At 43.9% G+C, this 20,843-nt stretch overlaps 1 protein-coding gene across 1 annotated transcript; it reads left to right on the forward strand.

Moving 5' to 3' along the window:
* Nucleotides 1–353: 353 nt before the first annotated feature.
* On the forward strand, nt 354–8,897 carry rab40c (RAB40c, member RAS oncogene family). Its single transcript, XM_010904519.5, has 6 exons — nt 354–2,103; nt 4,470–4,530; nt 6,745–6,805; nt 6,909–6,986; nt 7,468–7,690; nt 7,909–8,897. Exons 1-6 carry the CDS (start codon nt 1,959–1,961, stop codon nt 8,181–8,183), a joined length of 843 nt encoding a protein of 280 aa, XP_010902821.1. The 5' UTR covers nt 354–1,958; the 3' UTR covers nt 8,184–8,897.
* The last annotated feature ends 11,946 nt before the right edge of the window (nt 8,898–20,843 follow it).

The following is a 20,843-nucleotide window of genomic DNA, read 5'->3' on the forward strand; positions in this document are numbered from 1 at the left end:
GAGCATGGATTTCTGGTCATCTGGATCCCAAAAAGATAGACAGAATGTTTTTAAATACTACCCTATATGTTTGTGTGTATTTTCTTCAAGGTTTTAATGGAGATGACATGATTATGAAATATTGATTTCACACTCATGTGGGTCTACACTAGTTTCAGTCGATTTTTTGTTTGCTTGTGTGAGAGAGGGGGAGAGTGATTCATTAATTTGAATGTACAGTGTTTATTCTCTTAAGGCAAGAGAAGCAAGATGAGTCATGATTTTCAAACAGGTTTGACAAACATTCACACCCAAAGCTGTTTGACAGACTGCTGTTGTTTTTTTAACGTCTATGACGTTATTAGAATTACTATGCTTTTTGTCTCCATTTTATCCATGAATCTCTGATCTGATTATCTTGGTCTCAATGCCTCCAGACTGGTTGTTGACAGATTGTAAGATTGATTTTGCTGACTACGAATCTCATTATTTTATGCGTTTGAGTATCCAATCAGAGACTGGTAAGGGAGGAACATGTAACAGGGGGCAGGAACGCTGATCGTCAGACAGTGGTTGCGGTGCTTATCTAGCGTGCATTATCGCGAATATGATTGAGCTCGGAAAAAATGTATGATTACGTTACCTGAGATAATGAAATGTTTTACCGAGGACTTGGATTAAGATTTGCTAGCTGAAATTGTCTTTTGATCCTAGGAGTGAATACGGCAAGCTAAGAGTTCTGGAAACAACCAAGAAGAAGTTACGGATATTTGTTGTCCGGGCAAGAGAAAGAGGGGCCGGGATTCAGAGCAGCCAGTCTCGGCGAAGTTAGCCAGCAGTGGTCGCTACCAAGCTAACCATCCAGCCACAGCATAATATCTAGTTACCTGCGAAGAATATATCGTAGTATAGGGTTTGGGATGACTCGTACTCTTATTCTTATCTTTTGAGAATGAGAACTATGGGCAGCTGACAACCACATAACGTATATTGAATTCGGAAGTTGCCCTCTTTGTCGTTGGTTTGACAATTGCCAGCTAGCTACGAACAGCTGAAGTAGCTCATTGCCAGCTACGCTAAGCTGTTTTTCGCTAGCTATCTACTGAACCCATTTGCCAGTTCATTACGTTACTTCGACTGGGCTGCCGACTCATTTGCGTCCAAAATCTTAATATATACATTTTTGTAACCTTGTAGATGTTCTTCACAACAACCACTCTGTGATAGCTAGCCATTACAGGCATATGTAGCTAGCTAGCTAACGTCAAGCGAACAATAAGGACTTGGACACAGCTAGCTAGCCTGTTAGCTAGCTAGGAAGCTAGCTAATAAAAAGAAAAAATCCAGTCAAGTTCACAAAACAAAAATGTTGTTTACCTCTAAGGAGAGGTTACTCTCAGATAGTTCGCAAATTTCGCCTAACTGTCTGACGAATCAACAACTATGTATTTTAAATGTGACGAATTGTCTAACCTGTGACCGGTGTTCTCAATGAACAACCGGCGTTAACGCTACCTAAAACAACGTGAAATACTACAGTATCTCCCTAAACAGTATTGGACTTGGCCGTCGAAGGATCATTTGGAAACCTCTCGCTTCAAGCAGGGATATTTTTTGGCTATTCACCTGTAACCTGGCTAATTCCTATCCAAGGGAGATTTTGTTTCCACCTGCTGCAACTCCTGACTCATTGGCCTTTCACATTTTATGACTCAACATAATTATTGCTACATCATTGACACCTGCGAACCTACGACGGTAGTCAGGTGTTCAACCTGTACCTTACACAGGGAGCACAACATTCACCTCCGCCCACTCCGGTGTCCTGTCCCAGGGTCTAACCAGCGAGCCTAAATAGGAGGACTACAAACTCTTCTATACTCTAACTACTCCGCTGGAATAGACTCTACTCGCTTTCCTATTTCTCAGTCATTTTACCCGGCCTTTCCCAGCGTGTCTGGTTCAGATGCCTGGAAGGCATGATGGGTACTCAGGGCAGCCCGCTGAAGAGTTACGACTACCTGTTGAAGTTCCTGTTGGTTGGAGACAGTGACGTTGGGAAAGGAGAAATACTGGACAGCCTGCAGGACGGATCTGCCGAGTCCCCATACGCTTACAGCAGTGGTGAGTGTGTCTCAGATCTGTCAAGTCTTTCTACAACTGTTTGTGTCTCTGTAGCAACAATGAGTCCCTGTATGTTATGCATACACTGGCAGTCATACATACACGGGCACACAACAATGATATATACTTAGAGAAGCAGTGTGTGTATATATGCATACACATTTAACATTTCCCTATTTTAAAATACTGAATCACACAGATGTTGAACCTGTGCTAGTAAACTTTCAGTCAACTTGCCCTGGTTGCCAGTGTCCAAAAAGTTCACTTCTCTAATTGTGTCCTCCCATGTAATACCACAGGTACATATAGGGGGACTGTGTCACCCTATAAAACCACAGGTACATATAGGAGGACTGTGTCACCCTATAAAACCACAGGTACATATAGGAGGACTGTGTCACCCTATAAAACCACAGGTACATATAGGAGGACTGTGTCACCCTATAAAACCACAGGTACATATAGGAGGACTGTGTCACCCTATAAAACCACAGGTACATATAGGAGGACTGTGTCACCCTATAAAACCACAGGTACATATAGGAGGACTGTGTCACCCTATAAAACCACAGGTACATATAGGAGGACTGTGTCACCCTATAAAACCACAGGTACATATAGGAGGACTGTGTCACCCTATAAAACCACAGGTACATATAGGAGGACTGTGTCACCCTATAAAACCACAGGTACATATAGGAGGACTGTGTCACCCTATAAAACCACAGGTACATATAGGAGGACTGTGTCACCCTATAAAACCACAGGTGTTTTTAATAAGCAGTTTAAACAGGAGAGACTATTCTGTGCACTCCTCTACTTCGCCCCTGGTTAATGACCTGAAGGTCCTGTAACATGATGTCTAATATTGGGCCACCAAACCGCGGTGCATCCCCTGATCCCCTGAGAGATGTGGACGTCCCCTTCATAGCCTCCAGGATGACAGACTACAACATATGCCGTATATTCCAGTCTGTCAAGTTGTGTGTTTGTCGTAATTTAGCCTGTAGCTGCAACCATGCTTCTCAATAGGGATCAGCAATGGAATAATCAAGACATTCATTCCTGCTGATGTGGGTGTTTATACATTTCCAAGCTCCATGATTATTCACTTTAAATGGTGTGTCTCTGTCAGTTTGTGTGTCACTCTTTTTTTCTTTTTTTGCACAGATTTTGCTTCTAGGTATTTTACTGAATAAAATGTACCAGCTGTCTCTGAGATTGGAGGTTCTTAGATCATGTATCTTCACTGGTAACTGGTCAGATACACTCAGATAACTGGTCAGATACCAGTGCTTCTACTAGGGATGTGCCTTGGACATGATTTACCATGCCCACCCATAACCACTATGCTGTCTGCTGTTGGATGAGTGTCAGTGAAAGTGCACTATGTATTTGTCCCATGCACCAAATAGCAGTGTCATTCTGAACAATTACGTTCCAGTGACACGGCACACATCTACGCCGTAAGAATGAAGCAAAAGTATACATAACAATGTAGACTAGCAGTGTAGAATTGGGAATGTGAACAGTGTAGGTAGAAGTATTGAATATTATAATATGAGTGTAATATTGAGTGGTCCTGAGGCCAGGTTGTCAGATCTTCTGTGGAGGACAGATGACGAAGGGGCTCCGTCTGAGAAGAATCCCAGAGGGGGAGAAGAAGTTGTGTGTTTCCAGAACTGTCACTTGGACGCAGTGGGGGACTTAATGCCCTGATACACTGCACTCTTCAAATCAGTTCTACATTACTATAAAGTGTATAATGTTAGCTTGAAATATTTAGGAATGTGTCGGTACATTGGTTTAATTTGTTGGAAATGATGAACCTTTTTGTTAATGGTCTCTGTATTTTAGGGCACAGAAAGAATTAGGACAGATTAGTTAAGGGCTTCATAGACCCTGATTAAGCCTAGTCCTTGATGTTTTTTAGTTCAGGACTTGGCTTAATCTGGTTCAGTGAAACTGACCGTTAATGTGTAAATATAATTCAGGTGTGTTGTTTTTGGTCACATGATCCTTCCTGAGAGGTCCGGGGCGCGCCATGTGTTGGACAGAAAGAAACCAAAAACAGATTTAATAAACAGCCATGTGGGGGGTTGAAATGGGATGAGATCATAAGTCTACCTCGCGGGTTCGCCTGGTTACCTCGCGGGTTCGCCTGGTTACCTCGCGGGTTCGCCTGGTTACCTCGCGGGTTCGCCTGGTTACCTCGCGGGTTCGCCTGGTTACCTCGCGGGTTCGCCTGGTTACCTCGCGGGTTTCTGTTAAACCTGGGAGAGGGAGTTGGACTTGCCGGACCAACACTGCTTTTAGGATGGGTGAAATAATCATCATTTTGAATGTTTCCTTCTCTCTCCATCCAGGTATTGACTATAAAACTACCACTATTCTGTTGGATGGGAGGAGAGTGAAGCTAGAGTTGTGGTAAGTAGATCCTAAATGCTGATGTAGCTAGAGCTATAATAAGTAGATCTTACCTGTTGAATCGCCATGTCGCTGGCCTGAACCCAACATCAGACCTCCATAACACAACAGCAGATCAGCAAGGTGGGAAGGATATTTGACTGGATTACAAAGACTCTTACTGTCATCCATCTCTGTCTACCCAATCACCAGTCAGATATCCATATTTGTCAACCTCCTCATCCAATCACCAGTCAGATATCCGCCTATCAAATTCCTTACACAATCACCTATCAGATGTTTAGAGAGATCCAAAATAAAATGTCTTGACCAGTCATCAGTCAACTCCAAACAGCACCTATCCAGATAAGTGACCAGAATGCCCTGGATTGGTTTTCCCGAGTTTGGTCTGACAAAAACAAATTACACCTACATTTATATTAAACAAAAGGCTGTTTTATCATCTGCATATTGGTCAGAACAGTAAGAATACCAGGTAACTGGGTCTCTGACCCAGGAGGAGACGGGGGTCTGTGGTAGCCCGGTCTCTGACCCAGGAGGAGACGGGGGTCTGTGGTAGCCGGGTCTCTGACCCAGGAGGAGACGGGGGTCTGTGGTAGCCGGGTCTCTGACCCAGGAGGAGACGGGGGTCTGTGGTAGCCCGGTCTCTGACCCAGGAGGAGACGGGGGTCTGTGGTAGCCCGGTCTCTGACCCAGGAGGAGACGGGGGTCTGTGGTAGCCGGGTCTCTGACCCAGGAGGAGACGGGGGTCTGTGGTAGCCGGGTCTCTGACCCAGGAGGAGACGGGGGTCTGTGGTAGCCGGGTCTCTGACCCAGGAGGAGACGGGGGTCTGTGGTAGCCGGGTCTCTGACCCAGGAGGAGACGGGGGTCTGTGGTAGCCCGGTCTCTGACCCAGGAGGAGACGGGGGTCTGTGGTAGCCGGGTCTCTGACCCAGGAGGAGACGGGGGTCTGTGGTAGCCGGGTCTCTGACCCAGGAGGAGACGGGGGTCTGTGGTAGCCGGGTCTCTGACCCAGGAGGAGACGGGGGTCTGTGGTAGCCCGGTCTCTGACCCAGGAGGAGACGGGGGTCTGTGGTAGCCGGGTCTCTGACCCAGGAGGAGACGGGGGTCTGTGGTAGCCCGGTCTCTGACCCAGGAGGAGACGGGGGTCTGTGGTAGCCCGGTCTCTGACCCAGGAGGAGACGGGGGTCTGTGGTAGCCCGGTCTCTGACCCAGGAGGAGACGGGGGTCTGTGGTAGCCCGGTCTCTGACCCAGGAGGAGACGGGGGTCTGTGGTCACTGGTGCCTTGTTTCCTCTGGTGCCAAAGTGGTGTTTTAGGCTAAAGTCCAGAAATGTTTCTGTTTCCATTGATACGGGCCAGCACCAGTCGGCCACTATGTCGTGGCCGAGTAGCCCAGCTCTCACTTGGTGCCAAGCCCAGACTTTAGGACTTAGGGTGGGGTTTAGGGGTTGATGCGTTACGTGCTGCGAAAACGCTGCATGTTGTGCTATTTGAATAGCGATGTGTAGCCTATCATTTGCTGAGTCTTTAGTCTTTAAACAAACAGTTGCAGTGTCATGAGTGTAGATGGAGAAGGAATTTGAGGAGGAAATTAGTTTTATTAATTTCAAACGCTGTATTATAAACAAACTAAGCATGGTGTTACTGTTTTTTTCACTACCAGAAAAATATCGCCTTTTATTTTTCGTAACCGGAAAACCAAATCCTGTTGATAGTTTACTCCTCCCTCCCCACCTGAGCCCCTCCTTAAGTCCTTGGTGCCAAATGTATGGTCGGAACAGGAATGTCTAGAGCCAACATCAGCATGAATCCCCGGTGTAGCCCTGGTACCGGGGTAAAGCCCCAGTAGAAACCTGGCATGCGTCTTTGACCCAGGAGACCCTTTCTGAGGGCGTCTGATGTGGTCATAAAAGCCCAAATCCTTCTGGTCATTTAGGGACCAGAGAAGTGACATGATCCCTACATAGAACTGAGTGCTAAACAACCACAAACATTGAATGTTTAAAGCAAAACTTGCTAATCAAAATAAAATGTAACACTGATGAGCTGGTATAATAAGGCAATTATCCATTTTCCTACTTCAGCTACTGGTTTTCTAGTAAACAAAATGCCACTGTGCTAAAAAAGAATGAACTGGTGTGAGTGGAAAGTGATTAGACTCTTATAGTTTAATGAGGCAGTATTATAAGGTGGTGTTACTCTCTCCTTCAGGGACACTTCAGGTCAGGGGAGGTTTTGCACCATCTTCAGATCGTACTCCAGAGGAGCTCAGGTGAGGAACGAACACACATACACTGACATTCCTGCCTGAGTGTTTTGAATGCTGTTCCTATGAACAGGACATTAAAGAACAAAGCCTTGTCTGCCCCCCCCAGGGAATCCTGCTTGTGTATGACATCGCAAACCGCTGGTCGTTTGAAGGTATCGACCGCTGGATACGAGAGATTGATGAGGTAAGGAGTATGTAAGGGGAAGTGGGAAAAGACCATAGGAGATGGAAAGGTGGTTTATCTTGATGTCCCAAATGAAATCCCATTTCCCCTAGTACACTACTTTAGACAAAGGCCAATAGGGAACCAGGTGTCATCGCTGGTATAGTACACTACTTTAGACAAAGGCCAATAGGGAACCAGGTGTCATCGCTGGTATAGTACACTACTTTAGACAAAGGCCAATAGGGAACCAGGTGTCATCGCTGGTATAGTACACTACTTTAGACAAAGGCCAATAGGGAACCAGGTGTCATCGCTGGTATAGTACACTACTTTAGACAAAGGCCAATAGGGAACCAGGTGTCATCGCTGGTATAGTACTCTACTTTAGACAAAGGCCAATAGGGAACCAGGTGTCATCGCTGGTATAGTACACTACTTTAGACAAAGGCCAATAGGGAAAACAGTCCAAGCTAATCAGCCAATCCCTCTCCCCCTCCAGCACGCTCCTGGTGTCCCTCGTATCCTGGTGGGAAACCGACTCCACCTTGCGTTCAAGCGGCAGGTTCCTACAGAGCAGGCTCGGGCGTATGCCGAGAAGAACTGCATGACGTTCTTCGAGGTCAGCCCACTGTGCAACTTCAACGTCATCGAGTCCTTCACGGAGCTGTCCCGCATCGTCCTGATGAGGCACGGAATGGAGAAGTTCTGGAGGCCCAACAGAGGTCTGTCTGTGGGTGGGTGTCTGTGGGTGGGTGGGTGTCTGTGTCTGTGGGTGGGTGGGTGTCTGGGTCTGTGGGTGTGTCTGTGGGTGTCAGTGTTAGGGTCTTTAAATCAGTTGCTTTATTTCCTCCCTGTTTGTATTAACCTTCATCCCTCCCCCCTCCCCTCTACCTTCATCCCTCCCCCCTCCCCCCTCCCCTCTACCTTCATCCCTCCCCAGTCTTCAGTCTACAGGATCTGTGCTGCAGAGCCATTGTCTCCTGCACGCCCGTCCACCTGATTGACAAGCTGCCGTTGCCCGTGGCGATCAAGTCCCATCTGAAGTCTTTCTCCATGGCCAATGGGATGAACGCAGTGATGATGCACGGACGCTCCTATTCGCTGGCCAACGCGGCGGGCGGGTCTAAAGGGAACAGCCTGAAGCGCTCCAAGTCCATCAGGCCCCCCCAGAGTCCCCCGCAGAACTGCACACGCAACAACTGTAAAATCTCCTGAACCCTGAACCTGACCAGAGGGGAGACCCTGAACCCTGAACCTGACCAGAGGGGAGACCCTGAACCCTGAACCTGACCAGAGGGGAGACCCTGAACACTGAACCTGACCAGAGGGGAGACCCTGAACACTGAACCTGACCAGAGGGGAGACACTGAACCTGACCTGAGGGGAGAGGCCTGTGGGTAGAACCCCCCCCCCCCCAGCCTGACCCACTGGTCCTACCTGGGGACATGAGAGGACTGGGGAGGGAGGGGTTTAAAGCTGGTCTCTGTAAACAGTCCTGAGCCAACCCAGCTGCCCCTCCCTCCCCCATTCTCTATGCTCATCTGAGCACTCTGCCAGCCCTGATTCATAGCGTTTAAATAATTGATGTTCTCTTCATAAATCTCTGGAGGTTTTTTGCATCAACTCGCCAGTTCTGACCCCCTTCTTCCTTTCTCTCTCTTCCAACATTCCCCCTCTTCCACTCCTTTACTTCTCTCACTCACTCTTTCCTTGCCTGCCACTCCCATCTCACTCTCTCTCCCCCTTCCTTTGCTCTTATATTTTTTCTGTTCTTCTGTTTTTCTCTCCATCTTTCGGTCTTCACCAGAGATGTTCAGTTTTCTGTCATTTGTTCTCCAATGTATTGCAATTCAGTCTCTCTGCACTCTGCTTTCCTCCCCCTCTCTTTCCTCCTCCTCCCCCTCTCTTTCCTCCTCCTCCCCCTCTCTCTGCACCAGTTTTTCTGTAAAGAAAGCAACCCCCCCCCCCCCCCCCCTCTTATTCTCAGGGACCCCACCCCCCCGCCCCCCAGCCTGTGTTTAACTGGTTCCCTGTGCAGGCTATGGTCAGAGGGGAATAGGGTGCCGCTCCAGACTCAGACAGACACCCTATGAAGCCTGGCTCTCAGGCTGAGCCGTGTTCTGTTGTCACTGAAAGGCGGCCATCTTGTGTTCAGTGTCGTGAGGTTGTGTGGAGGCTGGAGTTTCTCCTTGTTGGGGAAAGCTCCTTGTCCTAAGAGCTAATCTTTCCCCTGAGGTGATTTATTTAATGTAAGTCTCACGGGTGGACGAGGGGCTGCAGTATAAACAGATGTTTGTGTGGTTTGTATGTGACCACACTGTCTTATGTCCATTATGTATCAATGAAGAAACTAGGAGAATTTCTTATATATATTTTTTTTTTAAACTTTTGTCTGTATGTTGTCTTATGGCCTTCCTTCATGTCTTTCTAGGCCCCCTTTGTGGTCTTACTGAGGCCCAGATTTGTCCTGGGACGCTGCAGGTATGGGGCATAGGAACAGTGTGGTGGCCTGTACAGAAGATGTGTTCCAAATAGCCCTGTTCTCTAAATAGTTTAATCCTCCCTGTGGGCTCTTGTCCAGGTAGAGGTCACTTAGTAAGGAACCGGTTGCCATTTGGAACTGAGCCGTAACGGGGACAAGTTGTGGTTCCAAGGCCGTATATAGGGGCTGTTTATTTTTGTGTTGCTCATGTTAATTGGGTGGGGAAGGTCACTCGGCCGCTGTGTCCCGGGTGGGGAAGGTCACTCGGACCAGGTTACATAACCATATTCAGCATGTGACCGGGACCTTTCATCAAAGCCTCCCTTTTTGTTGTTCACTTTTGTAACTGTGTTTTATGAAAGATCCCTTCTGTGATTTTTAATCAGAGTCGATATTAGGCATCCGAGTTGATATTCGGGAGGTCTCTAATGACAGACAATTCTCCCGCACAATGCAGGACTTTTAAAAGAAAAGTGTGGTGGACTGGGCTGTAATTTCAGATGGATTGTTGTTCTTCCTGTCACATGATTTCTCCAGATTTGGTTTATTGTTATTATCATGGACATTTGAAAAAGATTGTTGGCAAAGAATGATGGGGGATTGAGTTTTATGACCTCAGCCCCATTATAGAAGGACCCTGTTGGGGCGTCCCTGATGTTGCCTGAGTTGAGGATATTATCTATGTCCCAAATGGCACCCTGTTCACGATATAGTGCACTAACTTTGACCAGAGTATAAGCAATTAACAGGAAATTGGGTGCTTTTTTTGGACACACTTGTGTCAGCATCAGCCAATGAAAATGCTAGATGTGGTGTCAGGTGACTGAGTGATACATAGTAGCTGATGTCATCAGGTGACCTGGATCTTGCTCTTTAGGAGACTAATGAAATTAAATTAAATGAACATTTCTTGCAGGATTTTATCTGGTGGTATTAACATTGAGCTTCAGTGGGCCATGTTGTCTGACAAGACCAACTACAATGTAGCATTCTGACACTGTCTGGCAAGGATTTTCATTTTTCTGATGCTTGAACTCACAAATCTGGTCCTTGTTTGTTTGAGAAAAGTGTAAATGTGACGATGATGGTGAACAAATTGTCAACACTATGGTTGTGTGACTGGCTCCTTGTCTCTGTATGTAGTGTGTTCTCTATTCACAAGTAGTGCGCTGCATAGGGAACAGAGAGGTGAGTGTGCGTGCGTGTGTGATCGAATAAGTGTTATCTTCAAAACAAATGTTTTGTTTTTTAAATTATTCATTGTACAGTTCCTAGGGTATGAAAAAGACTTTTTCCACAATAAAAACTGGGCTCAATGTTATCTGGTTGTATGGTTTGTCTTATCTAAATGTACGGCTGAATTTTCTTTGGTGTCTTTGCTTTGAAATCTGTCTGACTGTACTCCATGATTGGTTTAAACTTGCCAATAAGCTGCCTTAAAGTTTAATCAGAGCCAAGACACACTAGACCTTCTAAAATATTCCAATATCAAGTCATTTCTGGCTTAAATTGGAAAAGCAAGAATGTTGCTAGGGTTGTCTGAGGGTAAGGTCACGGCAATGTTTATCAATCCACCACTGAGCAGGGAAAAGTAGCCTAACCTGCAACTACAGAGCATTGGAACTGCTTAAGTTATCTTCTACTGCAACTCCACCCATGTAAAGTACAAAATTATTGGGTTAACTACAGCTGTTCTGCCACAACGTAAGTAAATAAATTATGCCTTGAAAGTTGATGTTAACAATTCCCACAGGTATCCCATCTTTTCTTGATTACTTAAGAACTCAAAAAAAAATCTTTTTAAGCATTTTGGACAATATTGTACTGCAGGAATTAGTATATTGCTGTCATAATGGCACAAAAAAGGCAATTAACAGATCATTATAACCCTACAGATTTTCAGAAAGAAAGCCAAGGGGTCACCATCAAGAGGCACTTGGAAACTGACAGGAAGAGGTCTGGCAGACCCAAAGCCACAACAGAACCCTAAGACAGGTTTCTGAGAGTCAAAAGCTTGTGTGATAGGTGGCTCACAGGACATCAGCTTCAAGAATAGCTTGAAAACACTGGTCAAAGTATACAAGTCTCTGTGAAAAGATGACTTGGAGATGCATGTTTGACAGGCAGTAAGAAAGCCATTGCTGTGATGGCAAAATAAGGAAGAGGCTTCCCTGGGCCATGAAGCACCGTCCGTGGCCTACTGAAGACTGGAAGATCTTATGGGTTGATAAAAATGTGAATTTGGGCAGTGTCATGCAGTGTTTTTGTACTCCGTTGAGTTGGTGCAAGGATTGTTCCTCAGTGTGTGACATCAACTGTCAAACATGGAGGAGGAAACGTGATGGTCTGGGGCTGTTTTGCAAGATCCAGAGTCGGCAAATTGCACCAAAACCACCAACATAGGATTTTGCTGTAACATGCAATACCCTCTGAAGTATGTTCTAGTCGTTCAGGGGTTCAACCAACAGCAAGAGAATGACCCAAAACATATTTCCAGGACCCTGTTGGGGCGTCAGAACTACCTTAGAAGAAAACAAGGTGATAGGCTTCAAATCATTGCAAGGGCCAGCACAGTCTCTAGATAAAATCAAGCTGGTTTGGGATAAACTGGGCAGATGGGTGAGAGCAAAGCATCCTACAAGTGCAACAGATTTGGCTGAATTCTGCAAGTGTTAGGAGGAACCTTCCGAACAATGTTTGGTTTCCATTGTAGAAAGAATGCCATGGGTGTTCGGCTGTTGTATCTGAAAAAGTTGGCTTCGGTCTGTCAAAAATGTTGAATACATTTAGTTAAACAAAACTATTTACTTTTGTCTACAATTGTTTTTTGCCAGACCGCATAAGCAGGGCCGGCCAAGAAGAGTGAATGTCTCTTAGTGACTGACTACCCCTTGTTAAATAGCGTTGGAGACGCGGACTGGCATGCAGGTGATCAGTGTTTGAGCCTTGCCTCATACAAAAAAAATTAAGCATTAGGATTTGTTTACGATAGACAAAAGCTTTGCTGGCTACAACCTTCAGTAGCTACGTTAGAGTGAGGCTAAATTAATGGTTATATTGCGACTATTTCTGGTGGATTTTTAAAGTATGTATTTGTGCATTCTTTTTGGGGTAATATAGACCACAACCCCTTCCACAGTAAAGGTGGAGGGGTTTCTACCATTCTCTCGTCGTTTCACTTGACAAAATAGTTGTCTTCACCTATATTGATAGATATTGTATCAATGTCATTCACGAATGAAAAAAGAACAAACGTTGTTGTGCTATGAAATAAAATAGCTTCAGTCTCGCTAGCAATTGCTTAGTTCTTATGACTAGTAGTAAAAAGATATGTTTTTTTATTTTCTTGTTTTCTTATTGTATTTTTTCTTATTATGTTTTCATTTGTTTTGATGTTTTCGTTTGAGTATTTGTTTTCATGTTATTGTACTTTCATATATTTTTGTTATTTTTCTTTGTAAAGCACATTGAATTGCTTCGATGTATGAATTGTGCTATATAAATAAACTTGCTTGCTTGCTTGCTAGCAAGCCTATTACTGGCTAATAAAAGCCATACAGTTCATAGATGCTATGTGCTATTTGTGTTGGAAGTAAATTCAGTAAGAAACATTAGTCAGTTTAACACAATGATTAGTGGTTTCTAGCTAAATATTCAAACTGGGTGTGATGTTAATGTGTAACAAAACGATCTAATGTCGAGACACAATTTTCTGACAGGGTGGTATTTCCCAGTCCCAACCATTCGGTACTTTTCAGCCGTCGCACAAAAATACACACCGATCAGCCGTAACATTATGACCACTGACAGGTGAAGTGAAAAACACTGATACACCCATCAGCCATAACATTATGACCACTGACAGGTGAAGTGAATAACACTGATACACCCATCAGCCATAACATTATGACCACTGACAGGTGAAGTGAATAAACACTGATACACCAATCAGCCATAACATTATGACCACTGACAGGTGAAGTGAATAACACTGATACACCCATCAGCCATAACATTATGACCACTGACAGGTGAAGTGAATAACACTGATACACCCATCAGCCATAACATTATGACCACTGACAGGTGAAGTGAATAACACTGATACACCCATCAGCCATAACATTATGACCACTGACAGGTGAAGTGAATAACACTGATACACCCATCAGCCATAACATTATGACCACTGACAGGTGAAGTGAATAACATTGATACACCCATCAGCCATAACATTATGACCACTGACAGGTGAAGTGAATAACACTGATACACCCATCAGCCATAACATTACGACCACTGACAGGTGAAGTGAATAACACTGATACACCCATCAGCCATAACATAACACATGAATAACACTGATCATCTTATCATGGCACCTGTCAGTGGATGGGATATGTTAGGCAGCAATTAAACATTCTTTCCTCAAAGTTGATGTGTTAGAAGCAGGAAAAATGGGCCAGTGTAAGGATCTGAGCGACTTTGACAGGGGCCAAATTGTGTTGACTTGGCCTCCAAATTCCCCAGATCTCAATCCAATCGAGCAGCTGTGGGATGTGCTGGACAAACAGGTCCGATCCATGGAGGCCCCACCTCACAACTTAACAGGACTTAAAGGATCTCCTGCAAACGTCTTGGTGCCAGATACCACAGCACACCTTCAGAGGTCTTGCTGTTTTGGTGGCAAAGGGGTGACCTACATATTATTAGGCAGGTGGGGATCATTGTATTGCTGATCGTGTGTAAATCCACTCTGTAATACCATGAATATCATACATTTTAGAGAATAATCGTGACACTTTTATACTGGTGGCCTTCTAGGCAGAGTTGCAAAGAAAATCCAGGTCTCAGACCGGGAAATAATAAGAAAAGATTAAGATGGACAAAAGAACACAGACACTGGACAGAGGAAGAACTCCGGAGTTGCCTCTTCTCTGTTGATGTTGAGACTGGTGTTTTGCGAGTACTATTTAATGAAGTTACCAGTTGAGGACCTGTGAGGCGTCTATTTCTGTGAGCAGCAGCAGTTTTAGTCACAGGCGACATGGGTAGCTGCCCAGGGCGGCACGAAGCACCAAAGTCGTAATGGTGACTTTTGCGTGATCAGTTTTCTATCGTTTTCACGTCACGGAAATTATATGTGGGACTGTGGGTCAATTAACCTTGTCGGAGTAGGCGCCCTAATTCGAGTTTGTGAGCTAGGAAGATTAGTGCCTGAGAAGGTCTCCCCCTCAGAAGGACGATATGGGAAGGACCCCCCATGGAAGTCTGGGGTAGGAGGAACGGGGGAATCTGTCAAACAGCGCACCTCCAACTCTCTACAGTACTAACGCAATTAGTAAAATCAGTCACACAATGTTACCAAATAAACCACAATTCATAATACTGGGAATATAGTTAGGTGCGGAAATGATAGGACACTCACAAAAGTTTTGTTATTTTGGCTGTTTACCAAAATATATTCAAGTTACAGTCAAATAATGAATGAGGGCTTGAAGTGCAGCCTCTCAGCTTTGATGGGCGTAAATATGTAGCCCCCTCTTTTTCAAGGGACCAAAATTTATTGGACAGCTGACTCAAAAGCTGTTTCATGGACAGGTGTGGGCTATTCCTTTGTTATTTCTTCATCAATTAGTGTTTTGAGGCATCAGCCCAAGCAATGCATTTGACTGGGTTAACATGTTTTGAGGCATTAGCCCAAACAATGAATTTGACTGGTTTAACATATTTTGAGGCATCAGCCCAAGCAATGCATTTGACTGGGTTAACATGTTTTGAGGCATTAACCCAAGCAATGCATTTGGCTGGGTTAACTTGTTTTGAGGCATTAGCCCAATAATTTAATTTGATTGGGTTAATGTGTTTTGAGATGTTACTTACATTACATTGGATATCATTTCACACAGTTTCATCATGATAATGTGTGTAGCCAGCAGCAAAACGAATGCGATCTAACTAGCCCATAATTCACTTGATTATCTTCCATTGAGGTGACATCACAAAGGTTTTCTATGATTGTATTGACTAGGTCCTGAGCTCAGTAAGGGGAATTTCCAATGCTGTAGGCTAACTTAGAAGACGTCTATCTTGTGCTGATATTTTGTACATTTTGTGATATATTGACTCGTCTGGGGTGTCTTACGCATAGAATTATCCATGGAGGTTGTTTGGTTCATTTGGTTCCTATTCTGAAAGTTTGATCCATTGTGACATGTATATTTAATTGTGCGTAATGACATGTATATTTAATTGTGCATAATGACATGTATATTTAATTGTGCGTAATGACATGTATATTTAATTGTGCGTAATGACATGTATATTTAATTGTGCATATTGACATGTATATTTAATTGTGCGTAATGACATGTATATTTAATTGTGCATAATGACCTGTATATTTAATTGTGCAACAAATTTATTTAGGGTGTCAGGCTCATATACTGTATTTCAATGCATATTTAGGAGCACTTCTCAAAGACTTTGGAATACATGTAGTCCAGGGGCCGTATTCAACATGTAGTCCAGGGGCCGTATTCAACATGTAGTCCAGGGGCCGTATTCAACATGTAGTCCAGGGGCCGTATTCAACATGTAAACCAGGGGCCGTATTCAACATGTAAACCAGGGGCCGTATTCAACATGTAGTCCAGGGGCCGTATTCAAGAAATGGGGAGAAGTCTTAAGCTAAGAGAAAGCGCGGGGTTGACCCTGTTACTATGGATGATGTCGTGTTCCATGAACAAGCCTACTTAATATGCCCACAGTGATTGGCTGATAGGGGACGGGTCTCTGTCAGTCAATTCATCATAGCAACACTGTAGAAGGATGTGTCATGTTGCACATTAAAATAAATATATTAAATATAAAAATCTAGGCCAAGTGTCACAGATTAAACATGAAACCAAGAATGATATACTGACTAGTCAAGATATGTTCAGTTCATTGTCAGTCTCTTACATGTCTGGCAGCTCATAAAGAAATGTACATTCATCTTTTGATGGTGCAACAATTTGTGTAATTATGCGTCCCAACTACACCAGGTGGTTTCTCTGTAGTTGCCGAACATCATGACGAAACCAAATTATTTGTCAGATGATATAGGGTCTGGAGAGGCCATTTATTGTTTGAAGTAATATTCTACTGACAGATGACTGAGACGTACATAGTTCGTCTTTGCTGTATACTAGAGTAGAGTTGTCACAACCTTGATCTCTGGTGTTATTGGATTGTTTCTGTTTGTTGGTAAGTAACTGCATCTCTGATTAGCTCTACTATGTTCACTATATCCTTGTGATTAAGGTGATACCTAGTTAAAAGCTCAGTATCAATAAATGTTTCTAAAATGTCGTTTACAGAGTGGATTGCCGGCAGCAGCCCTTTTAGGGTTGTTTGTGACCTGGTCTTAGTGCCTTAGGAGTCCTCTTGACTACTCCTAACTTTCACAGATTTAGGAGCTGGTTTTAGGAGTCCTAAAGTTACGACTGACACAGCCATTTTTTTAAGAGTTACTCTTAAATCAGCAAGTTAGGAGCTACATATAGCCTTGAAATGTTTTGAGAATATGACACCGGAGTTGTATGTACCAAAGCATCTCAACGTAACACTGCCATCTACTGGCCAGAATGTGCACATACACATGTATACTGCAGATCTCCAGTCTCTGGATAAGAGTCTAAACTACACTAGAACCCTTAACTCACAGAAGTGATTCTTCCCACACAAACAGGGGTGACTCTTCCCACACAAACAGGGGTGACTCTTCCCACACAAACAGGGGTGACTCTTCCCACACAAACAGGGGTGACTCTTCCCTCACAAACAGGGGTGACTCTTCCCACACAAACAGGGGTGACTCTTCCCTCACAAACAGGGGTGACTCTTCCCACACAAACAGGGGTGACTCTTCCCACACAAACAGGGGTGACTCTTCCCACACAAACAGGGGACACTTTTCCACACAAACAGGGGAAACTCTTCCCACACAAACAGGGGTGACTCTTCCCACACAAACAGGGGTGACTCTTCCCTCACAAACAGGGGAAACACTTCCCACACAAACAGGGGAAACTCTTCCCACACAAACAGGGGTGACTCTTCCCACACAAACAGGGGTGACTCTTCCCTCACAAACAGGGGTGACTCTTCCCACACAAACAGGGGTGACGCTTCCCTCACAAACAGGGGAAACACTTCCCACACAAACAGGGGAAACTCTTCCCACACAAACAGGGGTGACTCTTCCCACACAAACAGGGGTGACTCTTAAAAAGTAAAAGTACTCACCTCACTCACAAACAGAGGTTAAGTCTCAACTCACTAACAGGGATTGTGAGATTGTACTATGTTTGAGGGGATACATAGACCTGGATCACAGGCAAACACCCCCAGGGAATTGTTGGCCAAAGTCTGACATTTATCTCTTTTTGCATCAATCTCTCAGACTCCCTCTCTCTTTCATTTCCTTCAATCCAATCTCTGCCTGTTTCTCCCTCTTCCTCTTAGTATATTTTTTCATCTCTGTATCGCCAAGACAACCTCAGGTAAATGTGAGCAAACGGTACTGTTGGGTTTTACACTGAAACAAACACAATACTGTCTCTTTCTCCCCTGAGTCTATTCTCTCCATCTCTCTCTCTCCATCTCTCTCTCTCCATCTCTCTCTCTCTCCATCTCTCTCTCTCCATCTCTCTCTCCTCTCCATCTCTCTTCCCTCTATCTTTCTCACTCCTCCATCTCTGTCTTTCTTTGTCTTCCTTGAGGTGTAGTTTGACTTGTTTGTTATTCTAAATATGCAAGGCCAAACACACACACACACACACACACACACAGTCACATAACAAAAAACACTCAAAACACAAACAAATGCAACAAATACACAATACACAAACATGTAATCAAACACACATCATAGAGTTTCATAAGAAGTTGTAGCTAGAAGACATTCTGTCACACACTGCAGCTGGTGGGATGTGAGTGTGTGTGATACATGTCTTTCCTTGGGGATCTGTTTGTGTGTGAGTGTGACACGTCTTTCCTTGGGGATCTGTTTGTGTGTGTGAGTGATACATGTCTTTCCTTGGGGATCTGTTTGTGTGTGTGAGTGATACATGTCTTTCCTTGGGGATCTGTTTGTGTGTGTGTGTGTGTGTGTGATACATGTCTTTCCTTGGGTATATGTGCGTGTGTGTGTGTGTGTGTGTCAGTGTTAGTTAATGTCTGTCTAGGTGGTGTCAGGCCTTCCATTTATCAAACTTAGGTCACTAGATAGAAAGAGGAGATGGAGAGAGAGACAGAGCAAAAATAGGAGAAAAAGTAAGTACTTGAAATTCTAATCCAAGACATCATATCAGATATGTCAAACACACCAAGCCACATAGCAGATACAGAAATTCAAATAAAGGATGACATTCAATTCTGGAATGAGAATTGTTCATTTTAACAGTCTTACTATGGAACAGGCTAGGTGCTGGAGCAATATGGACGGTTCTGGGCACTAACAGGTTGTAAGGTATTGTCTGATGTTCATCAAATAAGTTACCTGAAGAGAAAGTAAATATGTGTCACAATTCAAAAATATTTAATAATCCTTGTTTAAACACGTTTAACGTTTCTGAGTTTTGGGAGATGGATGTAGGAGCAATTATGGGGTCACCAGTGGTACTTTATACACCAAAAAACCCTGTGATACCCATGACTGCACTATACTTTATATATCAAAACACCCTGTGGTACCCTGGACTGCATTATACTTTATATACCAAAACACCCTGTGGTACCCTGGACTGCATTATACTTTATATACCAAAACACCCTGTGATACCCATGACTGCACTATACTTTATATATCAAAACACCCTGTGGTACCCTGGACTGCATTATACTTTATAGACCAAAACACCCTGTGGTTTCCTGGACTGCATTATACTTTATATATCAAAACACCCTGTGGTACCCTGGACTGCATTATACTTTATATACCAAAACACCCTGTGGTACCCTGGACTGCATTATACTTTATATACCAAAACACCCTGTGGTTTCCTGGACTGCATTATACTTTATATATCAAAACACCCTGTGGTACCCTGGACTGCATTATACTTTATATACCAAAACACCCTGTGGTACCCTGGACTGCATTATACTTTATATACCAAAACACCCTGTGGTTTCCTGGACTGCATTATACTTTATATATCAAAACACCCTGTGATACCCTGGACTGCATTATACTTTATATACCAAAACACCCTGTGGTACCCTGGACTGCATTATACTTTTTATACCAAAACACCCTGTGGTATCACTATATTTAATACACCTGGTTTAAACACATGGGTGATTAGTGATAATCGACCTGGTTTAAATGTTTTTGTAAAACTACATAGCCATTTTGAATTTGATACCAGAAAAAAGTTTCAGCAAAGTTGGGACAGGGGCATGTTTATCATTGTGTTGCATCACCTCTTCTTTTAACAATACTCTGTAAGCGTTTGGGAACTGAGGAGACCAGTTGCTGTAGTTTTAAAAGTGAAATGTTTTTCCATTATTGCATGATATAGGATTGCAGCTTCTTAGAAGTTCAGGGTCTCCTTTGTCGTATTTTTTGTTTCATAATGTGCCAAATCTTTTCAATGGTTGACAGGTCTGGACAGACAGGCCAGTTTAGCACCCAGACACTTTTACTTTGAAGCCATGCTGTTGTAATACATGTAGAATGTGATGTGGCATTGTCTTACTGAAATAAGCAAGGCCTTCCTTGTAAAAGACATTGTCTAGATGGCAGCATATCCAAAATCTGTATATATTGTTCAGCATTAATGGTGCCTCCACAGATGTGCAAGTCACCAATGCCATGTGCACTAATGCACCCCCATACCATGACGCATGTTGGCTTTTGCAATGTGTGCTGATAACAAGCCAGATGGTCCCTCTTCTCTTAAGTCCAGAGGACGCGGCATTCATGATTCCCAAATATAATTTAAATGTTTGATTTGTCAGACCGCAGGAAAGTTTTCCACTTTACCTCAGTCCATCTCAAATGAGCTTGGGCCCAGAGAAGGTGGCAGTGGTTGTAGATCTTGTTTATTTATGGTTTTGTCTTTGCATGGTTGATTTTTAACATTTGTGGACGTACTGTGGTCACAGACAATGGGTTTTCAGAAGTGTTCCTGATCCCATGCAGTGATTTCCACTACAGAATCTTATCTGTTTTTAATGCAGTGATGTCCACTACAGAATCGTGTCTATTTTTAATACAGTGATGTCCACTATAGAATCAGATCTGTTTTTAATGCAGTGATGTCCACTACAGAATTATATCTGTTTTAATGCAGTGATGTTCACTACAGAATCGTATCTGTTTTTAATGCTGTGATGTCCCCTAC

This window comes from Esox lucius, chromosome 11, assembly GCF_011004845.1.
Source record: "Esox lucius isolate fEsoLuc1 chromosome 11, fEsoLuc1.pri, whole genome shotgun sequence".
Lineage (NCBI taxonomy): Eukaryota > Metazoa > Chordata > Actinopteri > Esociformes > Esocidae > Esox > Esox lucius.